The following is a 21,555-nucleotide window of genomic DNA, read 5'->3' as shown; positions in this document are numbered from 1 at the left end:
TGGAAATACAAGTACCCAATAACCCCCTTTACATTAGCAATTTTATTCATTTAGTTAATGCGTTCATCTTAAGAAAAGCTAGGCGGGACAATCTTTCTTTGTCATAATCATAGTCAGTATATTTACCTCAGTAGCTATCAGCAAAAGTCAGTGCTAGTAGAACAAAAAAATAATCCAGTTTGCCAGCTATGGGATTTCAGTCAGCTGCTCTAACTGCTAGACTACCTTCTTCTTACCTACGTAAAACTAAGTTGAATGGGTAAGGATGAAGAAGTTTGGTTTCAGATGTTTTTCTGAAGATTTTCTGCTGTATATTAATAGTTGGTAATTATACAGCCTGCTCAGAAAAAGGATACTTATCTGTTGTTTTTTAGGGGGAGCTTGAGGAGAGTGACTCTAGCCATAATGAAGTTACAAGAGACCAGAATGAGTTGAGGGGAGTGAATAATAGGCCTTCCATTTCCATTTCCATGGAAGGTCTCCAGATATGGTCTGTAGGTGGAGTGTATGGGGTCCAGAAGGCAGGTTGTCTGTCTGATGGAGTTTTTTTTTTCTGTTTAGGGTTACAGTATTAGAGCCAATAAGAATCACCTTAGTTCGCTAAGCACATTTGCACATACATATCATTTTACTGTAATGGTGCTGGTAGTGGTAGGCAAATTGGGACAGAAAGAATACACAAAATGTAAGCAAAGTTTACATACATACAGTTGCCCACAGAATGATTGGCACACTTGACAAAGATGAGAAAATCCAGCCTAACTATCTTAAGATAATTGCACTAACTGAATAAGAAGATCCGCCCAATGACTAAAATATAAGTTCATATAAAAGTAAAATACATGCACACCCTAACTCCGGGACAGCTCTTTTTTCTGATGGAGTTGTTTATGTGTGTGTCACAACAGCTTTGTTGCCTTCACTTTGGGACAGGGTTTTGGAAGTCCTTTCATGAGACAGTGAGAGATGTGCTACAGCTTTATGTTTGCGATGACTCAGCTTCTCAGCCAGAGGCGTGTGTGCGGAGGAATTGTTACCGCAGGGCTCCTTTGTTTTGTGGAGTGTTTATTTTTACGATTTTAAGTAAAGAATCGTGAAGCCATTCAGGATAGTAACAACGACTCAAAACAACGCTTTCCAGAACACGCTGGCTTGGCAGTGTCGTAGAGAATGCATGGTAGGGCGATGTCATCAGTGATGAGCATCAAAGCACGCATAATGAGGACATGAAAAGAACACCTGTCTGTCTGTTTATATTGAGGACCAGAAACTTACAGGTACTAATTGAGTATTATTTTCCATAATGGCCCCCCAGTTGGTACAGAACCCACAACCCAAGCATTGTAAGCACACTGCTCAACCGAGTAAGTTACTCGACACTCTTGTCTGGCTGTTTGTGTTGATGGGTGGGTGGCAGCTCTACAATTATGAAGATTATTTGCTACAGTTCACCCTGTGTGGCTATGAATTTGTTGTACTAAAAATATCTGGTGTTATTGCTTGATCCTAGGTACAGTTTTGGCTTGCTAGTTTCCATAGTTTTTACTTTCTTCATCTAAAAATAGATAGTATTGTTTGGTTTGTCTGGGGACTATAATACTTGATTTATACACCCAAATACCCATTGAAATGCTTGGTTTTTGACCTGCTGCATACCGGGTTTAGTCTCTTCTCAATTGCCTGTGCCTATTCTTTTTTTATTCCAAATGGCTAAATCTTTCAGAGAGCAACGTTTCACATTTTCTCTGCAAATCAGCACTGTTCCTTGGCTGAACCTCCGACTCCATCCTCCCGACGGGTAGGGATGATTTGCTGAGACATGTTTTTTGGATGGTGGGGAGTTATTGCTTCCTTTCCTGTGTTTTGGCAGTAGGTAAACCCTTTCTGGTCACCCAGAAGCCGTTCAGAGCATATTAGCTACCTACAAACCTGTGGAATTTATAGATTAACAACATGGATGTCCTCAGAAAGGGTCCTACTCCAGAAAGCAGCCACCCCATCGTAGAGACTCATTTTGGTGGCTCAGAAGGACAAGTTGGATCTGTGACAGTCACACATTAGGCTGTAAGCCAATCACACGCTTCTCTGAAATCCTTCCTCCATATATGGTGTACTGTAACATCAGGTGCAGTAAATCATGGTTTTAAGCTGATTCAAATAGGATTGGTTTTATGACTCAGGATATATGAAAGTAGTTACTAATTGTATTACAGAATACTAGGGATACAATTATACTGGTCATTAAATGCAAGTATGTATTTCTTTTTTAATATATTTTCTAGTTTTCAATTCATTTTTATGCATTGTGGCTTACACAGCTTGACCTTTATCTCATCATGGGGGACAATGTCTCCTGTTCAATTTGACATTATTCACAGATTTGGTGAATGGTTTTAGTGGAGGGCAAATGGGATGCTTCCCAACACTTATCTGGCCTCCTGGCATGTTTTGAATTATTGAAATGTATTGGTTGTAGCTCATATAGAAGGCAAATGTATTATAGAGCTAAGCAAATTGGAGAGTTGAGTCCCTTTCTAATCAAAAACGCTCACTGGACAGAAAGGAGGTATGTAGCTCTAAGTGAGCCCTCCATAGCCAGAAAGTAGGATTTAAAGTGCTGGGCCAATTAATTGAATGGTTGGTGGAGCCAGCAAGGTGGAAAAGCTATGGTTCCCAATCACCCCAAAGTCATTGTCAGTTGTAGCGGATCACTGTCAGTGACCTCATTCTACAAGGATGTTTTGGGGGGGAGTGGGCATGTGCAAAATAACTTTTGGTTTTCCACTTCACACCAACACACTTGCACAAGTTACACACTTGTGCGAGTGTGTAACTTACTTATCAAATACACGCAGGTCTCTACATGTTGTTTACAGTGTTCATGTTGTGTGGCTGATCCATGTACTCGTGCAAAAAAAAAATCAGCTGGCATCCGAACTGCTGGATCACTGCACTTCCAAAAGCTCTGCCAGTATTACACCCTCCGACGCAGCCTCAGCACCCCCTGGCCAAGTTCCCAAATTCCCTTTTAGCTTTTGTGTGTGGGAGTCTGTCCATCAGCAAGACGCAAGGTACTATGGTCGATGGGCATGTGTCGTCCGTCCCTGCAAGTTTGTCGCCTGTCCGTTCAATATCTGGTCAGTACCACAACGCTTTCGACCATAATTGGCACGCCCTGATCAAAACATCTGGCTGCACAGAGCTATGGGCTCTATCCCTCTGGCACAATTTCGACTTCCAAATCTCTCACCAGCAGGCAGGCACTCGCACACTTATAAACAACCTGGCCTAATAACCCTATCCCCCTCATGCTCTCCTGCTGTGCAGTTTGATGGAGATTGCAGTAATGAGATGAGAAACATTATGCTTTGACAATAGGGGATTTGTTTCACTCTCCTAGCCCTGCCTTCCTGAGCCACTTAAAGGCACCAGTGAAATAGAACCGCTAATCCTCTGACACAGGTACCCACACACAGAGAAATAAAACAGCCTATTGTATTGCTACAGTGTAGACACATGTTGGTCTCATCTGGAAATAAAGTATCGGCAAGATATCTTGCAAAGTTTGATCAGCAACACAACTCCATCTGTGTGGAATTCAATTTCCCCACAGAGACTGTGGTTGCTGCTGTCAGCCAGCGTCCACCTGGTCTGGGATGATGACTCTGGCTTTGGGGTAAGAAAAAGAAAATGAACAAGAGATGGCATCTTGTGAAGGCATGATGGTAGTTCATTAAAAGGAGCCTTTTTTAATAAGCGTGTCGTCAAGGCTTCCCGAGCATTCGGAGCATATGGTTCATCCTCTTGCCAATTCCACTCTGCACTTGCCAACAGCATGGAGAAAGCTCACTACATTTGCCTTTGTAATGAAGTGCATACACTCTCTGTCCTGTCATACGTTGAACAGGAGGCGGTAGACTTAAGGGAATACGTAGGATTATGTCATAAATTGCCACGACATAAAGGATACAGGGCTGACATCGAGTCATGGGTCTTGAACTATGTCCACCAGAAATTGTATCAGCTCTTTGCTTTGGACTAATTTCGCATGGCACAGTTCTTATCGAGTGAGACAAAGTTTGGTGAATTCTAGCTAACTGAGAGGAGCCACACTAGTCATAATTCTCGGTGCAGAGAAAAGCTCAGAATCAGATATATTTGCATTTCAATTAAGTTAGGGAGGCTGTGGACTCTCTTAGCATCTGTTCTGGCATTTAAGCCTGAACAACCTAGGCCAACTCTGTTATAATCCGTATCATTGCTACAACAAATCTGCCTAAATACGTCCTCCTTGTGTTTTTAAGCTGTCTAGATTAAATTGGTTGACAATGTCTGAGGCTTTTTGCTCTTTGCTCTCTCTTCCACAGAGTTCAATCCAGATTACCTTTGACAACAGTAGCCAGCTTCCTGCCTCTGCCACCATAGATAGTGTGGCATGCATAGGCCAATCCACAAGCAGTATGGTGAGTATCAAGCAAACGTGCCTGTCTTATCTAGTGGTTATCTGATTTGATATCAAATCAAATTGTACTTGCTTTGTGAACAATGATATTGACTTACTGTGAAGTTCCTGCTTGGTGGGTGCACTTTTTAAAAAGTTGAAAACAAATACAAATAGAAAATTCTAATTAATGGAAAAGATAGGAAAGGGTCTTGGCCACTGCCTCTGGAGCTACAGCATGTTTTGAATCCGTCCCATTGCTATATCAGCAAATAGTCTGTTGTTCCCCATTTTTCTGAAATGTTTTCTGAACGTTTTTAAATGTACAGTATTATAACCCACAATTAGTTGTTTTAGTCAAGACAGACTAACGGTTCTCTTTTTCCCTTCGTGGCCTCAGGTCTTACATTGTAAATGTGCAGTTGACACAGTAACATTCCCAGTTACTGTCACCCAGCAGTCCCCTGTGGCAGTTTCCATGGACACCTACCAGATCACCATAAAACCAATGCTGGCCCAGGTATAACCCCTCCCCATTTTGGGTTTGTAAGTTTGCATGTGGTCATTTGACTGGTTAATCCTGTTGAGCTTTCACTCCATTGAATTGCCTTCAAGTAGAATTGTTTACTTTTGAATGAAACCTTGTAGGCCTACTCACACAAATGCTACGTCACCTAAGTACTGAAAACGTTATTTTCTTTTAAATCATAAATTATGCATAAAAGTTTTTTCCCACTTATGGTGCTGAGAATGCAGAATCATTTTAGTTTTTGTCCTTCCGCACCGTCACAGCTTATCAAATGAAAGGCTTGATGAGTACTTTATTTATTGAATCCTATGTGATTGCTAGGACAAAAATAAAAATAAAGTTTAAGCCTTTGGCTTCCCAGAAACAGGATTGGGAAACTCTGAGCTCTACATTTACAGACTAATTTAAACCAGATGGCCACAGACTCATGTTACATGCCTGTTCCCTTCTTTCTTCTGTCAGTTGGTGGTGCGTCTGGAGGAGGTAGAAGAAGAAGGTCTGCTGGTGTCCTGGACCTTCTCCCAACAACCCATCTCCCTCACCCTGGCCCCATGCAAGATTCAGAGAGAAGTGAGACTCAAGCTAACAGCAAATCTCTCAGTAAACTAAGGCTAGAATTATATCTAGAAGATTGTGTTTCAGCAGAGGTGGGAGGTAGCCTTTTATTAGAAAGTTTCTAGATTGAATCCTTGAGCCTGCAAAATCTGCCCTTGAGCATTACTGTAACTTTAATTACCCATGTAAGTCCCTCTGGATAAAATCATCCCCTAATCATCCCCTAAATTGTCAAATGTAACAGACATGCCCTCTAACTCTAGAATTGTATTCTAGTGAACTAAAGCTACAGTTGCTCTCAAAAGTATTTATTTCCACATTTTATTGTTACAACATAAAATTTGAATTGATTTAGTGAGGAGTTTGTAAAGTGTTCAAAATGAATTACAAACATAAAACAAATACATATTTTGAGTAAGTATTCATCCTCGTTGCTATGACACACCTGAATGAGCTGTGGTGCAACCGAATGTCTTCATAAATCTTGTAGTAATGGGGTCCTCTTATGTGCAATCAAGAAGTTTCACATTATTTCAAGTTCAGTACGCCTGACTCTGAGACCAAGTGAAAGAGGTTTCTATGGTCTGATGAGACCAAACTAGAGCTTTTTGTCCTCAACTCTGAATGCTATGTTTGAGGCAGGATTAACCCTGCACATCATCATGAGAAGATCAAACCTACCGTGACGCATGTTGGTGGCAGCATCATGCAATGGGGATGCATCTCTGTGTCAGGGCCTGGAAAGCTAGTGAAGATAGAGAGTACAATGGATGCAGCAAGTACTGAGAAATCCTGTAAGAAAACTTGCTGAAGTCTTCAAGACACCTGGGACTTGGGAGATGTAACTTTGTGCAAAGAAATGAATCTAATGAGAGAAGAACAGACAGTTATGTCAAAAGCCATCCTATAATGTGTTACAGTGAGCCATCACTACCACAGCTTGAGAGTATCACCCCGTCTCAGGACTCATACAAGGACTTAAGAACTCCACACCATATTGAGCCCCAAACAACACTCCAGCAGGTTACTATGGAGAGGGTTGTGACAATCAGTCAACCATCCAGCAGCACCTAGCGACCACACGTAAAAAACATAAAATGTTCTTCTTCTCCTGGGACTTCATTGAAGATTCTCAGTACTACTTAAAGTGTATAGCTATCTGTCCTTGTACGCTAAGCAGCGCATGAAGGGACAGAATAAGAACAATGATCCCAAACATAGGTTCAAAGACACATCGGAGTGATTTAAAAACAAAAAAGGTAAATGTCCAACTGAGAATATCTGGAATGAGTTGCAAACATTTTAACATTTGGTCAAGACTTATCGAAATAGACAAGCACTGTATAATTGCTGCCAAAGTTACCAAATATTGACTACAAATAATACTATAAAGCTCTGGAAAAAAATTAAGAGCCCATTGCAAAGTTATCAGTTTCTCTGGTTTTAATATTCAATGGTATGTGTTTGAGTAAAATTAACAGTTTTGTTACTCCAAAATTCCAAATTAAAATATTGTCATTGTCATTGTATTTATTTGTAGAAAATAGCAACTGGTCAAAATAACCAAAAAAATATGCATTGTTTTCAGATCTCAAATAATGCAAAGAAAACAAATAAAAATTCATTTTTCAACAACAAAATACAAATGTTTTAACTTAGGAAGAGTTCAGAAATCAATATTTGGTTTCAAGCATGCTCTCCATCAGTCTGTCACATTGCTTTTAGTTGACTTTATGCCACTCCTGTCACAAAATGTAAAGTAGCTCGGCTTTGTTTGGTGGCTTGTGACCATCCATCTTCCTCTTGATGAAATTCCAGAGGTTTTCAATGGGGTTCAGGTCTGGAGATTGGGCTGGCCCTGACAGGGTCTTGATCTGGTGGTCCTCCATCCACACCTTAATTGACCTGGCTGTGTGGCATGGAGCATTGTCCTGCTGGAAAGCCCAATTCTCAGAGTTGGGGAACATTGTCAGGGCAGAAGGAAGAAGGTGTTCTTCCAGGATAACCTTGTACTTGGCTTGATTCATGCGCCCTGTCCCTAGGAGCCTGTTTCGAACCGTCCTTGCCATGCACTTCACCCCAACTGCTGTTTGCCATTCTTTTTGTAGGTCACTTGTTGTCATCTTATGGTTGTTGAGTGACATTCAAATTAGTTGACGGTCATCTCGGTCAGTGGACAGTCGTTTTTGCCCACTGCCAGTCTGTAGTTTTGTTGTCCCCAATGTCTGTTGCTTGACCTTGTTCTTATGAACCGACGTCTTTGTCATTTTCATGCTAACTGTATCCCTCTGCCAGTAAAGACAGAATTGAACCCTTCTTTTCCTCACTCAAAGCTTTTCTTTTCAACTCTTTTGTCATGCTGAATAGTAATTTAAATTACCTTTGAGGTACTACTTGCACTGTTTCTGCCATCCAGCTGGTCCTATTGCAAGAGTATAGTGATGACCACAGCAGTGGTTTTTATACTTATCCTTGTTAAATTAGATTTGATTCAGGTAATCATCTAATCAGTACCTCATTAAGTAAAAGGAGGTGTGCCGGTGTTGGAATTAAACAGACACTGGAATGGATTGGCTGCCATACATGTAGAGATGCTGATTTAAGAAAAATTAGGAGGGGTCTCTTAATTTTTTCCAGAGCTGTATGTAATACGTATGCGATAAAATTATATTGATATGTTTAAATTATTTAGAAGAATTAGCAGATTTTATTTTTCACTTTGACAATGTGAGCTTTTTATGTTGATCAATGGTAAAGTCTCCTGATTAAATCCATTTTGATTTATGTTGCAAAAATAAAATGTGGGAATGTCCAATGGGGGTGAATACTTTTGAGAGAAACCATATAACTAGAGTATATCTAGAAAGTGTCAATTAGCTTTATTTCAAGCACTATGAACTGCCATTGATTTTTGCCTTGCTGGTGTCGTGTCCTGGTGGTGGGTGGTGTTGACTTTAGTGGCTGGTATTTTGTGCTCAGGACAGCGATACAGAAGTAGACCTGGACATGATTGGAGACCTGGTGGAGGATACTCTGTTCAGTACACAGCCAGCTATGATCGTCAACCTCAGGGCCTGTGTGTCCAGCCCTTCGGTAAGACAATGATACTGATGGCCACACTATGTAAATGAATGGTGCCTTGTATGCGGGTTGTTTTAAAATTGTAACATGAAAACGTAGCTGCGTTTGCATAATTTCTGCAAAGTGTTTAGTGGACTTAAAAGTGCACTGAAAGCATTGTTTTCCATCCACTGGTGTTATTTTGATCTGCTAAAACAGACTAGAAACATATAAACCGAGGGGAACATAAAACACAGCTTGAACTTGCTTTACTGACATGCAAATTCTACAGTCAGAGTCACACTCCTCATAGATTATTTAAGGCCTCAACTGTGACTAAAAAGTGGAGAATCCAACATTATAACGGTATAACGGGAATGTAAAACCTTCTGGATAGGACAAACCAGGAGCCACAGTATGACAATGTTTTATGGTCTGGAGATTTGTCTCTCTGGTGTTAAATTCAATTTCTCTCTTTATTTCATCCAGTTCCCCAGTGGAACCGGTCTGACCCCGGCGGCTCTGACCCCCCCATCCCAGAGTTTAGCCCCCATAAGAAGGCTCCTGCTCCGCCAGCTCAGGGGAACCTGCCTCAGAGCAGGTCAGATATATAACATCAACCACAAACTACCTCTTGTTCTTACAAAAAACGTTTAAAAGTTAATATTGATTACTCTGTGTGTGTGTGCATGCGTGCGCACGTGTGTGCACGTACAGCCCGGTCCATTTCAGGAGAGCTGTGTTGTACTGTCAGCCTGGACCAGCCATCTACAGAAAAGAGGACCCGCTTCCTGCCTGCACCTCCTGGCCCTGATACCTCATTGGACTGGAACGAGGACATCACATTGTAAGACAACCTGATTATAGACATCAATAAATAATCAAAAATAGTAAACATCAATTACACTAATGATATTTCAACAGTAATAGTTCAACTAGCCTCAATTGCATGGGACTAGTAATACTAGAGAATGTTGGTTATTTCATTTTAACCCATGAATGTCTGTACATTTCCAAGATGTCAATTAGAAATGCCCCCCCACCCCGTAATTATTTTTGATATGTATTTTTTTATTCTTATGACCAAAGAATGAACAGAAGCTTTTAATCTAGGCATGAATGTTTTTTCATGTCCTGGCAATTTGGCTATACCAAAAATTGCCAGGACATGAAATACCAATTTGGCTATGTGAAGTGTCTGTCACCATAATACTTTTGGAACTGTGATGATGATTATTTTAGTAATCCAGACTAGATTAACTAATTGCTCCCATTTTACTGACCTAAAAACATTTATGTTTTTTGGCTAATGAACTTGATGTAATTTCTTTATTAGCTCATTTGGAATGCTGCTTTTTGATCTACTATCAGCAGGGCTTTCTTTTAATGGGCACAATTTTTTACCAGACCGCGTAAGCGGTCTCAGCTTAGATGAGCGAATGTCTCTTACTGAGTAAGTGACTGACTGACTAACCCTTGTTAAGTAGCGTAGTGGTTAGAGACGTGAACTGCCATGCAGGCGACTGGTGTTCGAGCCTCGCCACAATCAAAACAAATTATGCATCAAAATGTTTTCAGGATAGACAAAAACTTTGCTGTCTGCAATCTTCAGTAGCTACGTTATAGTAAGCCTAAAATGAAATTATTAGCGGTTATAGTGCGACTATTTCTGGTGGATTTTCGAAGTACGCGTCTGTGCATGCTTTTTTGGGTAATATAGATCACAACCCCTTGCGCAGTAAAAGAGGAGGGGTTTCCACAATTCTCTCGTCTTTTGACTTGATGAAAAAGTCAGATGTCATCACCTATATTGAGAGTTATTGCATCAGTGTCATTCATGAATCAAAGAAAAACAAACTTTGTGCCATGAAATGAAATGGCTTTGGCAGTGCAAAGTTAATCTTCAGTCTCGCTGGCATTGCTCCATTCTAATGACTATTCCAAGTAGCAAGTTAGAAGATACTAGTAAGCCTATTTCTGGCTAATAAGCTGTTAAAACGGCCAGTGGCAAAAGCCATAAAGTTCATAGATGCTATTTGTAGTGGAAGTAAACTTAATAAGAAACGTTAGTCAGTTTAACAGAATGCTGAATGGTGTCTAGCTAAATATTCAAACTTGCCGTGATGTTAATGCATGACAAAATGATCTAATGTTGAGACGCTACACTGACACTCAGCACACGTATAGCTTAGTGGCTTAGTAGTTAAAGATACAGCCTGTCACATAGGAGACCCCAGTTTTAATCCAGCAAGGGCAACAACATTCTTCCCTTCTAATCGCTTACATTTTTTGTTTGCTAACACATTTCATAATATTCAATAATTGGAACAAAATGTAGGCTATAAACAAAATAATTCGCTTTTAATAGTATATACATGTAGGTTATTAATATGGGCAGCTTGGGGAGGAGAATGCACCACTCTTTGTTTAAAATATTTTTTTTCTAAAGCAATGATTTTTGTAAAATGGTGGTCACACAATCATACATTTTAGTTTTTTTTGCTCAAACCCTTACCAAAGATATTGCAGTTTTAAGAACAATGCGCACATATTTACATTATATGACCTCACCCAGTAAAATGTATCCTGTGAAAATAGGGTCTATGATATTACCAAGTGAAAAACATTATACATGCTCATTGTTTGGCACTGCTATGCTAATGCATAAACATATTTGATTGTGCAGGGATCTGGATCCAGAAACCAAAGAGCTGAGAGTAAAACTGTTGGAGAAGACTGCCAAAGGGGAACGTAAGACCTCTTAATTAGTGGAATCTATATCGTAGGCTCTTTAAGCTTAAAGCTTACAAATGCCATATAAAGCCTTCATAAGATCCAGAGGTTTGATGTGTGACCCAAAAGCAATAGCAAAGTCTTGTTGACTTATCATAAAGGGATATATATTTAGATAGATGTATGTGAAAAAATACAGGTCTCTTTTTCTGTGCTTCCATGCTCCAAATATTACCCTAATTGCAGAATTCATGCCTGGCTTTGCCAGTTTACCACTGGACCTCCCCCGCAGAGCTCCTACTGGTCAGCATGTATTGTCAGTCAGCCCAGGGCATGGCCTGGCACCCAATGCTACAGTCACCTTGGAGGTAAGTGGCAAGTAATAGGTGGAAAGCTATTCCAGAATGGGTAGATACTGTAAGTAATTCTCAGTGTCAAGGTACAAATTAAATATAATTACATTAATTACATTTCATTTCAATGACTGAACCACACAGGCATCAGACTGATTCTATAAATGTCCAAGTCATTTTTTATTGTGTCCAATTAGGAGCCTATTCACATTTACAAGACTATGACATTCTAATTGAAATAACATTTAATTAATATGTATAGTAGCTGCACATTTGTGATTTATACATATCAAGCCCCTAAGGCTTGGACAACCAGTTGACTCATGGTAAAGAATCAGTGACCTTAATTCATCCACCAAGAACAAGGCAGAAAACCATTCATCAAATTAGTTTGACCCGTGTCTTAGAACCATGGTCCCCAACTCTGTTGCTTGAGTACCCCTAAAGCAATGGTATTATGTAGGGTTGCACCGTTACTTGTACTCATACTCACAGAAATATGCCGATACCACAAACCGATAGCACGTCATGGAAACATTACATGAAAATCGATGACTGTGTCGCGTCTGGCCGCAGAGGAATAGAATATAGATTGGTAGAGCGGGAAGACGGAGATGTCAGCAATTACACAAGTAGAGTACAAGCTTTGGTTTTCGTATTTTGCCTTCAAAATAAAACAGCATGTTTATAGGGGACAAAACTCTGTACTCGGTATCGGCAAGTACCCAAATATAAGAACTCGTACTTGGTATTGGTGCATCCCTAGTATTATGTGTTTGTCCATAACATTTACTATATTCTGAATCCCCTCTGCAGCTGGTGTACCTGGAAACAACGGAAACCTGTGGAGCTCATAACGCAAATCCTGTATGCGCTTCCATCACCCCATCCAAGAAGGTGGATGTGGACCGGACCATCATGCCTGATGGGACCATCGTCACCACAGTGACCACCATTCAGTCAAGACCCAGACTGGGCCAACTAGGTACAGTAGGTGGGTGAGACAGCAGGAGACTGGGCTGTAGCTAATGATAGTAATGAGTCTGCGTTAGGATCGAAATGTAACTCTGCATGCCATTCCTTTAATGTGTTTTATAAAGCCCTATTTAAATCATCAAGTATTAAGACAAATACCCAAAAGAGCAAGCAATGTAGGTAAATCACACTGGCTAGGAAACACTACCTAGAAAGGCATGAAACTAAGAAGATGGAGAGGAACCATACTTTAAGGGGTGGCCAGTGCTCTTCTTGGGAATAATTACCAATCACTACCAACCCTTTAACATTTTAATTGGTGTTAATCTACTGCCTCACATGTGCTTACACAGATGAATCTCCCACACGGTCCATGTCTAAAGTGGAGGTGACAGAGAAAGGGCCCACAATCCTTGTTGATAGCTGTCATAGCAGGACCAGCTCCAGCTTTACACTCAGCAGTGAGTAATGTTCCTCTATGGCTTCATAGCCCAGACCAACAACGGTTTTTGCTGACTTGCTCCTATGGTCGTTGTCAAGTTCACTACCGTATTTACCCTAACATATAGCCAGGCTAATCACTCCACACGCTTTGTGCAACCATTTTTCCATTCAGACCCCTTCACTTTTTCTTAATTTTGATGTGCTATAGAGAGAATTTATAATTAATTACATTAAGTGAAATCTAGGATGTAACTGTACAATCCCTGACCAAAGTCTTGTCGCTTGTGTACAAATTGACCTGAAGTGCCGCTGAAATATATTTCTAATCAAGATGTCTTTACAAGAAATGGCTCATTTTAATCCCAACAGCTTTTGTAATAATGTTTCAGTGCAAAACGAAACTGTCAAAAAGTATTCTAATATTCACAGCTTGGTAAAGCCCATTGAGTCAATTTTTGCAAAGACATAAGTGTTGTCGCCTTGTCATATGAGCTTCACCTGTGACTAATAATGGATCAATTAGGTCTCAGGTGTGTATAAAAACAACCCCAGTACACTAGACCTTCACATCAACTGCAAACATGCCTAAGATTCACCCTGAGACCAAAGTTTTGATTATCAAGAGGCTGAAGTTCAGATCCACTGCTGATGTGGCCCGACACCTTCAATGTGTCTCAGCGTCAAGTACAGAGGATAAAAAAAACATTTGAAGACACTGGATACGTTTTTGACAAGCCCAGGTCAGGCAGACCCCGCAAGACAACTGCTCGAGAGGACCGTTTGTTGGCTCGAAAATCCAAGGCCAGCCCCTTTTCCACTGCAGCAGAGCTCCACGAGATCTGGTCACCTGAAGTCCCTGTGTCAACCAGAACAGTTTGTCGGATTCTGTCTCGAAATGGCCTCCATGGTCGAATCAGTGCCCAGAAACCAGCACTAAATAAAAGACAATTGAAAAACGTGTGGCATTTGCCAAGGCCCACAGCCTGCTAAAAGGATGGATGCTGGAAAAGTGGAAGAAGGTGAATTTTTCAGATGAATCTTCTGTTGAATTACACCACAGTCGCCGCAAATTTTGCAGGGGACCTACTGGAGCCCGCATGGATCCGAGATTCAACCAGAAAACAAAGTTCCTCAAGGCGAAGAAGATCAAGATGCTCCAGGATTGGCCAGCCCAGTCACCAGACATGAACATCATTGAGCATATGTGGGGTAGGATGAAAGAGGAAGCATGGCAGACGAAACCAAAGAATATTTATGATCTCTGGGAGGCATGCAAGACTGCTTTCTTTGCTATTCCTGATGACTTCATCAATAAATTGTATGAATCCTTGCCAAACCGCATGGATGCAGTCCTTCAAGCTCATGGAAGTCATACAAGACATTACATTTGGATCTCACAGCACCACTACTTAATTTGCTGACATATTTTTGTATTTGCAGTAAATTTGTTCAATTTCTATATAGGCGACAAAACTTTTGTCTTGCCAAAATTTGACCTTTCTGTCTTGATTAAATGATAAATCTTTTTGCAGTGAAACTAATTTATTTCAGTGCATTAAACATCATTTGGGAGGGTTTTAGCTTTTCATATGAGCTATTTCTAACACCAATTGATTAATTAAAAGTCAGGTTAATAGCAGGTGTTTCTACAAAATAGATAAGCGACAAGACTTTTGTCAGGGACTGTACATGTATTTGTAACCCTACCATACAGTTTGCATGTGAACGCAAATTCATAAATACCTAGCTACGCTGTGTTGAATGTGATGGTTAGGTTTGAAAAACATTAGGCTACTCTGTTTAAATGGTGGCCTTCAAGCATAATTTAGTTGAAATTATAATACTTGGAGGAGCTTTTCCAACTTCAGTTTTGTATGTCCAATTTGAGAAGGAATGGCAAGTGGTGTTAGGGTATTGATAAATCAACATTGTAAAAACTCTAGCTTCATTTAAATATCTAGTTTAGCAGCTTTTTGGCAGCGAGTGAACATTCTGTCCTCAAAGTTGATGTGTTAGAAGCAGGAAAAATGGGCAAGCGTACGGATCTGAGCGACTTTGACAAATTGTGATGGCTAGACTGTGTCAGAGCATCTCCAAAACTGCAGCCCTTGTGAGGTGTTTCTGGTCTGCAGTGGTCAGTACCTATCAAATGTGGTCCAAGGAAGTGAAAAGCGGTGAACCAGCGACAGGGTTTTGGGTGGCCAAGGCTTATGGATGCAAGTGGGGAGTTAAGGTCCGTGTGGTCCGAACCAACAGATGAGCTACTGTAGCTTAAATTGCTAAAAAGGTTAATGTTGGTACTGATAGAAAGGTGTCAGAACACATAGTGCATCTCAGTTGGCTGCGTATAGGGCTGCGTAGCCGCAGACCAGTTAGGATGCTCATGCTGACCCCTGTCCACTGCCGAAAGCACCTACAATGGGTACATGAGCATCAGAACTAGACCACGGAGCAATGGATTAAGGTGGTTTGGTCTGATGAATCACATTTCCTTTTACATCACGTGGATGGCCGGGTGCATGTGCGTCACTTACCTGGAGAACACATAGCACCAGGATGCACTATAGGAAGGATGCAAGCCAGCGGAGGCAGTGTGATGCTTTGGGGAATGTTCTGCTGGGAAACCTTGGGTCCTGCCATTCATGTGGATATTACTTCGACACGTACAACCTACTTGAGCATTGTTGCAGACCATATGCACCCTTTCATGGCAACAATATTCCCTGATGGCATTGGCCTCTTTCAGCAGGATAATGTGACGGGTCAGGGCTGTTTTGGTGGCAAAAGGGGGACATACACAATATTATGCAGGTGGTCATAATGTTATGGCTGATCGGTGTATGTTGCCACTGCTTGACCAAGTAGAATATGCAGCAGCTAATTCCTCAAATATGTTGAAAATATTGATCTACAGTAACAAACAATTTCATTTTAAATGTCTCCTTTTAATCACTTGAGAGAATTTAGTCTTTTTGTAGTGAGTCATTCAACTAAATCTTTAATTCAGATGGCTAGCAGCAGATTGGTACAATGCACATCTTTTTGCATTATTTTATTGAATAATGCATTATTTTATTGAATAACTTCATAAGATCTGAGTCTGTATAAAGACAAACTTCCTAACATAGTTTACACATATACGCCGACATCACCCCAGTATTAAAATCCTGGAGCAACACGGAAGTGCAAAGAAACAACACAACTTTCCCGAATGCATTCAAGCAGCCCTCAGAAGACTGATCATGCTAAAGAAATGACCAGAGCAATAGGTGTGTGAGTGTATGTGGCTGCAGGTCTGTTCTCCGGTTGAGAATGGAGATTTTCAGCACTATGTCAGCAAACAGGTAGGCCTAGTACCCACACTATATGATTGTAAAAATAATGTTTGTGCCATATTCACATTATGTACTTTACTTTAGATTGTGCTCTTATCTGGTATTATGTTTTATAGTCTTCCTGAATTGGTGTTGCGTCTTTTGCCAAATGAACGAAAACATTTTCAGTAAATGTTGACAATACATTTTTGCACTGTACTGAAAACGTACCAAACCGTGACCCTCAAACCACAATACATACCGTGGGTTAAGCGTACCGTTACACCCCTAGTGAAAACACGAAATATCTCATTTACATAAGTATTCAGACCCTTTATTCAATATTTTGTAGAAGCACCTTTGGCAGCAATCACAGCTCGTGGGTGTTTCTATCAGCTTTGCACAACTTAATTTGGGTTGTTTTTCCCATTCTTGTAGACTTTTTTCCCTCATGCTCTCAACAGTCCTTTTACTCAGGTGGGGCTTTCGTCTACCCACTCACAAAATGTTTTTTCTTAATAGTAAGAGGCCTCCCAAACAGTAAAAGTTCCTAGCTAAGAGTTTCCTCTTAAAACCTATTCACAAAGCTACTGAGACCAACTTCCACTAAGGAATGGGGAGACATCTTAAGAGAAAGGGCGGGGTTGACCCTGTTGCTATGGAAGATGTCTTGTTCCATGAACAAGCTTACTTACTATGCCCAGTGATTGGCTAATAGGGAATTCATCATAGTAGTGAATTCATCATAGCAATTGATAGTTTATGTGATGTCACTACATATAGGGAATGCCCACTTGGCGGGCAGAAAAGTTCTCCTTCCTTTGCCCACCATCGACAACTTTTACTAGTAATACTTTTACTAGTTATACTTATAATACTAAATACCAGATAGTTGGAGTTCCATTGAATGCGCTAACCATGTATATATTGTATTTGCAACCATTGTAATGAATGTCATGGTCTGTTTTCGTCTGCACCAATGCAACCAACTTAAATGGCTTAACTAATGTTAGTGAGGCTAGCAAAATTGCGCCAATCCAACCTTCTCCACAGCAACCCAAGCTGTCAATGGTGGGTGATTTAAACAGTAGAAATGGTTTACTGGACATTGGGAAAATGTGTATATTATTACTGGCACATTTGCACAAGGTTGTGTTATACTGGCTGCACAATGATACACTGACCACCCATAGAACTAACAAAACAGTAATTTAGGTAAATTAGCATTCAACTTCGCTTTGACAATGAAGAATTTCTTCTCCTTCACCTCCCAAACAATTGCATTATTGACTAATTGAATGCACAGATAGCTGTCTGTACTTTAGTACACTTTCATATTGGTAGCAGTGTGCATAAAGGGATGGATTCTCCACAAGGTATATGTACACATCCCCAAAGGTCAGCTCTGAAAGGGATGATGCTGTTTTTAATGATGTAAATAATGCAGCTGGTGCTGTATTTGGGAAGACTTGCAGTGTATTTGCATTCATTTTGTTTTGCATGTTTTGTGAGATGATCTTAACACTCAAAAAGTAGAACATTTGACCAGCTTGTGCAATAGCTCCATAGAATTCCCAGTGTTAGCCGCTGTGTTTTAAAAATGTTTTGCCCGCCAGACTGTCAGAGCAATCACTTGACTGAAAACTATGAATACAGTAGAAGGATGTGTCATGTTGCCATATTGAAATAAACATATTTCAATAAAAATGTAGGCTAAGTGTCACTGGTTAAACATAAAACCAAGAATGATATACTGCCTAGTCAGGTATATGTCAGCTAATTGTCAGCCTCTTACATGTCTGGCAGCTTGTAAACAATTAGCGGATATGCATATATGCAACCTTTTAATTATCGGACTAGAATAATCTTGGCTGTTAGTGGGACGTTACATTGTGCTAACAAAAACGAAACCAAACTGGAAACATGAACAAGTTTTGCTTCTTGGCCAACTTATACATTAAAGGAAGATATTATTAAAGGAACATTTGTAATTGGGATAACTTCTAAAACCAGAAAAGAAGTGTGTGAAAATAAAGTTCGGTCTGGAAATATTTGGACAGTGACACACATTTTGTCATTTTGGCTGTTTACCAAAATATATTCAAGTAAAATATATAAGCCCAGCCCAGTTCTGGAACAGCATTTTTGAACAAATGAAACTAAGATCAACCTTGGAACGGCTTGTTATCCGAAGCATACCACATCATCTTTAAAACACAGTGGAGGTAGTGTGATGGCATAGTCATGCATGGGTTCCAATGGCACTGGGTCACTCGTGTTTATTGATGACGTGACAGAAGACAGAAACAGCCCGATTAATTCTGAAGTGTTTAGGGATATATTGTCTGCTCAGATTCAGCCAAAATCAGCGAAGTCGATCGTCCATCTGTAAAGTGAAGTGCCATCCAACGACCCAAAATATACTGCGAAAGCAACCCAAGAGTTTAAGGCAAAGAAGTGGAATATTCTGCAATGGCCGAGTCAATCACCTGATCTCAACCCAAACGAGCATGCATTTCACTTGCTGAAGACAACTTAAGGCAGAAAGACCCTGAAGGAACTATTTACACATACAATGACTCTTCTTTATTTATTATAGACATGTATACTTTCGTTACTTCTAGACTAGATTACTGCAATGCTCTTCTTTCCGGTTACCCTGACAAATCAATTAATAAAATTCAATTAGTGCTGCACACGGCTGCTAGAATCCTAACTAGAACAAAAATAATTGAACACATTACTCCTGTCCTAGCGTCCTTACACTGGCTGCCTGTTAGGGTTAGGGCTGATTTTAAGGTTTTACTCTTAACCTATAAATCAATACATGGACTTGTTCTTACTTACCTTGCTGAAATGATCCAGCCATACATAACTACACGTAACCTACGATCGCAAGATGCAGTCCTTTTAATTGTACCTAGAATTTATAAACAGCCGGAGGCAGGGCCTTTTCTCATAGAGCTCCACTACTGTGGAATGATTTGCCAATTAAGGTTAGAAATGCAAACGCAGTGCAATCTTTCAAGTGTCTACTAAAACCTCATCTCTACAGCGCGGGTTATAATTAGGTGTAGGCTTGATACTGTCCACCCTTGCTGTTTTGCCAGGTGGGCTCTCGTCGCCACTGGGATGCCCTCCCTCCAATGCCTTTTGGGGGAAGAGTCACTGGCTTGTCACTTGCGCAGTTGGGCTGTACTCTGCTGGCAATACTCGGCTCTCATTCAGGGTGGTTTCGGTTGGTGGGTGTCCCTTTGGTTGATGACCTAAGTACTTGATTTCTGTTTTAGTAGGCTGTCATTGGAATGTTTGTGGTTAACAGATGTTTCTGTAAGGAGGGAATGCAGAGACAAAAGGGTTGTTTTTAATTCCCTAGCTTGCTTGATCCTTGAGGTAAAACCCCTCTGTCATTGGAAGAGCCCCACGGATTGATAATGGGTCTATTCTACAGGACTGGTTTTGTTTTCCTTAGGTCAGTTGACCAACCCCGACTACTTGAGTTTTAGGAAAAACCAGAGCGAGGGTTTGAAGAAGGTCTCTTGCATTTACCTTTCCTCCTGTCTGCATCTTCAAACTCCGGAGTACTTTAATCTTTGATACTTGTACTGCAATTGTAATACTCTCTTTATACATTAAATCCAATGGTTACATTAATTAATTGACTATTTGGAATTAATCTAAAACCGGTCCAAATCCAGTTCCACCAACCCACAAACAAACAACAACCGAAGACAGCAAGTCTGCAAGTTGGGAGCTACTTTTAGTCTTAAGATGTTTTGTGAATACGGATGTGTGTGCTGCAAAAATGTTTAGTTTGGCCGGACGGACGGACACATTTTTCTGAACTTCATGGCTTTTTTTGTCATGGATTGTCATGGGGAATGGTCATGATACTTAATGTACATGTTCATTTTTGTATTACTAATAATTTGTTGATATTGTCTAAAACTATGTTTTTGCTGTGTTTTTATGGGGTTTTGTGTAGATTGATGGGGGGGGCGGAATTTATTAATTAAAATTAAATTCTAGTCTATAAGTCTATAACAACAAAATGTGGAGAAAGGGAAGAGGTCTAAATACTTCCCGAAGGCACTGTATGTCTACTGTTTTGAGACTGTGTGTTTGTTTTTAGTGGACAGTCCCCTGTCGAATGGGCTGGACCCGGTGGCTGACACGGCCATAAGACAATTGACTGAGAATGCTAGCAAGGTGGCCAAGAAGACTCCCACTAAACGGAGCACGCTTATCATCTCTGGCGTGTCAAAGGTTAGACCCTAATAGTAGTGGCCAGACCGCAAAAACAGAATCTAAATTCAATTTCTATGCTACAGGCATAGCACACCCAGCAGTTCTGTAAGAATCTCACCAGCCACTGTGTAAAAGGATCTTATGCTGGAGTTGCTAAAGATACATGTACACAAACATATTGTTACTGTTAGGTTTTGAAAATATGTCAGTAATTCATTTCCTTTTACCTTAAATTGAAATAAGTTAATTTAGGTCTCAATATTTGTTGTGAAATTAATGAAGTTTCATACCTCAGGTCCCTATCTCAGAGGACGACTGTGGCATGTCTTGTGGCTACGCTGCAGCCATGGATGCTGCCCTGCAAGAAGGAGAGGCCTCCAACCACTATGGGGCAGGGCATCATCAGGAAGCAGACGAGACCACGCCCTCTGATGTGTCTGAGCGCCCATCTGTTGATGATGTGGAGTCTGAAATGGGCTCAACCGGGGCCCTGGAGACACGCAGCCTCAAAGACCATAAAGGTACTGGGCTGCCAAAGATCCGGATGGGCCTGTGTGGCTACATCAGTAGACAGCCCATTGCCACAGTAGGGTTCTGTGTTAAATTTACAGATGGGGAAACATTTTAAAAACGATGAATGTATGCACTAAATAATAAGTCGGCCCCTTTGTGGTCTAAGTCCCTGCCTCGCAGAACACATTTGTGTTAATTTGGGCACCAAAATTGGGAGGAGAGTAACATTTGGAAAAATTGAATAATCCACTGGTTAGAACATCTGACCAGTAATCGAAAGTTAGCTTGATCTAATCCCTGAGCTGTCAACATGAAAAATATCTTGAAAAGCCCTCAATGAACCTTAATTGCCTATGTAGTGTCTGCTATATATCTCTCTACAGATATAAA

At 40.5% G+C, this 21,555-nt stretch overlaps 1 protein-coding gene across 4 annotated transcripts in view; it reads left to right on the top strand.

Annotated features, from left to right (window-relative positions):
- c2cd2l (c2cd2 like) overlaps window positions 1–21,555 on the top strand; it is a 35,069-nt gene that overhangs the window by 11,256 nt on the left and 2,258 nt on the right. Inside the window, exons 3-14 of one of the 4 annotated variants that reach the window (XM_010870444.4) lie at window positions 4,368–4,463; window positions 4,842–4,961; window positions 5,433–5,540; window positions 8,505–8,618; window positions 9,075–9,186; window positions 9,303–9,432; window positions 11,272–11,336; window positions 11,565–11,686; window positions 12,488–12,656; window positions 13,000–13,107; window positions 20,537–20,670; window positions 20,948–21,173. In XM_010870444.4, coding sequence (XP_010868746.2) covers window positions 4,368–4,463; window positions 4,842–4,961; window positions 5,433–5,540; window positions 8,505–8,618; window positions 9,075–9,186; window positions 9,303–9,432; window positions 11,272–11,336; window positions 11,565–11,686; window positions 12,488–12,656; window positions 13,000–13,107; window positions 20,537–20,670; window positions 20,948–21,173 — 1,504 coding nt within the window. Of the gene's footprint in view, window positions 1–4,367; window positions 4,464–4,841; window positions 4,962–5,432; window positions 5,541–8,504; window positions 8,619–9,074; window positions 9,187–9,302; window positions 9,433–11,271; window positions 11,337–11,564; window positions 11,687–12,487; window positions 12,666–12,999; window positions 13,108–20,536; window positions 20,671–20,947; window positions 21,174–21,555 lie in introns of all 4 variants that reach the window. The other 3 variants (XM_010870443.4, XM_010870448.4, XM_010870446.4) reach the window with 3 other exon arrangements.

This window comes from Esox lucius, chromosome 7, assembly GCF_011004845.1.
Source record: "Esox lucius isolate fEsoLuc1 chromosome 7, fEsoLuc1.pri, whole genome shotgun sequence".
NCBI lineage: Eukaryota > Metazoa > Chordata > Actinopteri > Esociformes > Esocidae > Esox > Esox lucius.
This window is presented reverse-complemented; position numbering and strand designations above follow the sequence as displayed.